Source organism: Haliaeetus leucocephalus, unplaced genomic scaffold (genome assembly GCF_000737465.1).
Source record: "Haliaeetus leucocephalus isolate CR32 unplaced genomic scaffold, Haliaeetus_leucocephalus-4.0 Scaffold144, whole genome shotgun sequence".
NCBI lineage: Eukaryota > Metazoa > Chordata > Aves > Accipitriformes > Accipitridae > Haliaeetus > Haliaeetus leucocephalus.
The window spans coordinates 3,065-5,966 of record NW_010972580.1 but is presented as its reverse complement, the minus strand read 5'-3'; the positions used below and the strand labels follow the sequence as shown (position 1 = coordinate 5,966).

General features: G+C 57.8%; 1 protein-coding gene across 1 annotated transcript; it reads right to left on the bottom strand.

The window, feature by feature from the left end:
• Positions 1-1,825: 1,825 nt before the first annotated feature.
• LOC104827939 (feather keratin 1-like) lies at positions 1,826-2,131 on the bottom strand. The gene has a single exon (XM_010561297.1). The coding sequence runs from the start codon at positions 2,129-2,131 to the stop codon at positions 1,826-1,828; it is 306 nt and encodes a 101-aa protein (XP_010559599.1).
• Between the last annotated feature and the right edge of the window lie 771 nt (positions 2,132-2,902).

Below are 2,902 nucleotides of genomic sequence, written 5' to 3'. Positions count from 1 at the left end.
ATTGTTTACTCTCTGCTGTCTTGTATTTCCAGCAGATGTCTGAAGAGTTGAAGTCCCTCATGAGAACAAGGGCACACGATTCTGAGATGCCCAAAGAGAGAGCTGTTGCTCAGGGGTGGTTCTGGAAGGGGGGTTTTGGGGATGGTTATGCAGTTGTTCTTAACACGTTAAGTGAAAGACTGTCTTTCCAAAGTAGCTGTCCTTCGCAGACTGGCTGGGCATCAGTCTGCTGGTGCTAGGTGGTGGGTGATTGCCTTTGCATCACTTGGGTTTTTTCTCCTTTTTTCCCTTCCCCACTTAAACTGTCCTGATCTTGACCCCAAGGGTTTTTTGGAGTCCTTCTCTTCCCAATTCTTGCCCCATCCCACTCGGACAGCAGACGGAGAAAACAGCTGGTGAGTGCTTAGGGCTGGTTGAGGTCAACGGACCACACAGGCCCACAGGCAGCGCATGTCCTGCTTGCCCTGCTCCTTCGCTGTCTGTGCCCAGGGCTTCCTGGGAAAGTTTCTGGAGACAGGGAGGCAGGGAGAGACTCAGGGCAGGAAGAGAGGCAGCGGGTGTGGGCTGAGCGTCTCAAAGGGCTGTCTGGGAGCTCTCCAAAGCGGTGCGGTGACCAGCAGCAAAGGCTGCAGAAAGACTTGCAGCTGAGAAAGGGGAGCTGCTGAACTGCTGCAGGACACCGCTGGGCAAGATGATACATGTCCACCCAGAGCCCTGATCAGCAGCTAAACTTGGTAGCAAGCGGCCCTGTCTCTCCACACGTGCTTCTACCCCTGGCAAGCAGCAGCCCAAAAGCGGGGCCAGGGAAAGGTGCTCTTGCAGTAACACCATCAAAACGGGTGCGACTCCCAGCACTGTTCCTGGACACCAAGGACTGTCACCAACAACCTGGGCTATATGAGCAGGAGCATAGCCAGGAGATCAATGGGAGCGACAAGCCCACTCTGCTCGGCGCTCACCTGACGGCGTGTAGAAAGCTGTGTTGAGTTTTGGGCTGCAATGCAAGGAAGACCTTGAGCAAGTGGAGCGAGTTCAGCGGAGGGTGGCCAGGATGGTGAGAGGGCTTGAGCACTTGGCTGGGGAGGAGAGGCTGAGGGTGCAGGACTTGCTGAGCGTGGAGAAGAGAATGCTTTGGTGGGAGCCCTAAAATCATCTTTGGAGTAGCTATGGTCATTAGACTGCATCGGGTCATCCTATCCAGCCCCAGATAGGCAGGGAAGTTCAAAAGGCAGAGGGTCAACCTGAGCATGACTAAGCGTCTTCAGTGCAAGCCTCTGTTGAAAATCACGGCACAAGCATCCCCAACAACCCCCTCGCAGAACCACCCCCGAGCAACATCTCTCTCCCTGGGCATCTTGAGACAGCATCTGGAGAGGAAAGGATGAGACGAAGGCATGGGCTGGGATGCAGCAGAACTTTAATGAGTCAAAAGAGGGAGACGGGGTCGGTCTGAGTCAAAGACCCCAGAGCACCAGGGGCAGAAAAGAATCTGCACCCCATGGCTGTGGTGGAGATCCTTCCAGGTGTCCATCTGCCTGCCCCACAGAGGCTGCAGGGTCAGCAGGTCTTCTCTAGGCTGCCTTTGTGGGGCTCACAGCCCAGGGGAGCACAAGAGAACAAGGAGACGGGAGGGAAAGGAGAGAGCGGAAGAGGGGAAAGGCAGGCAAGGGCTGTGCTTTCTCAGAGCTGAGGCTGGCCCCGTCCTGTTGCAAGGGGTGCTGGGGTTGCTCAGCCTGTCTGAAAGCAACAAGCCGATGCTCCGTCCCCAGTGCGGTTCCGTCTCCTGGGTCCCTGGTGGCCTTGCCCAGCGCCATCACCATCAGATTTAGCAGGGAAGGCCCCCCCTGCCGCAGTAGCGGCTGCCAAAGCCGGAGAGGCCAAAGCCCCCGGAGGAGATGGGCACTCCCTCAGAGCTGAGGATGCTGCCAACGGCAGCGGAGGTGGAGGATCCCACGGCGGGGGTCTGTGGGAAGGAGCTGAGGATGGGGCCGGGCAGGGTCACCACCACGGGGGAGGGCTGGATGACGACGGTGGAGTCCTGGCACTGCCTGACACAGGGCTCATTGCAGCTGTTGGCCAGCGGGGTCGGGCCGCAGGGCTGGCAGGGCAGGCACTGGTTGTAGCAGGACATGTCGTGGGTCCGGAGGTGCACCTGGGTGAAAGGGCAGGGGGAAGCAGAGCAGGGGAGATGGGTGAGGAGCAGCCTGTCACCCCACCATGAGGGAGACAAGGCACGAGCTGGAGGCAAGAGCCCATAGCTCACCTCAGCCAAGCCCCAGCCTGTCTCCATGCCACACTTTCAGCCCCCTTCCCTCTCCCGTGATTAAGTAGCCCCACGACCCAGCATAAGATAGGGTGTGTGCTGAGAAATGCTGGAGGAGGATGCGGAGTAGGAGTTAGGCCTTCGTACTCACCTTGTTCCCAAGGAGATGGAGGCGAGAGGAGTGGATGAGAGAGTGAGGAGAAGGGCCCACTTTTATACTGCTCCTGCACCGCCCCAGGCCCACAGTCACTGCACGCGGGCAGTAATTTTCCAACAGACTCACCTCCAAAGCAAAATATCCTACCTAATGGCACAGGTGGTGTTTTTGTTTCCGTCAACGCTGCCATTTCATTTCCTCATTTCTGACTTGCTTGGTCTGCCATGCAGGCTCCTTTCATGTGCCAGCATGAGACTCCCAAGGATACCCCGGGCAGGGCTGCGTCAATTTGGGCAGAAGATGCCTCCCACGTGCTGGAGGGGTCCTGTGCAGGCAGGGGATGTTGGCTTGGGGCAGTGAAGTGCGATTGTTTGCAACTCCCTTTGCAGGAAGAGGCCCGGCTCTGCCTGCCGCTGCACACATCAGCAGAGCACCCAAAGGCTGCTCTTTTTAAGGACGTGCCACGGGCTTCTCTCTCCTCC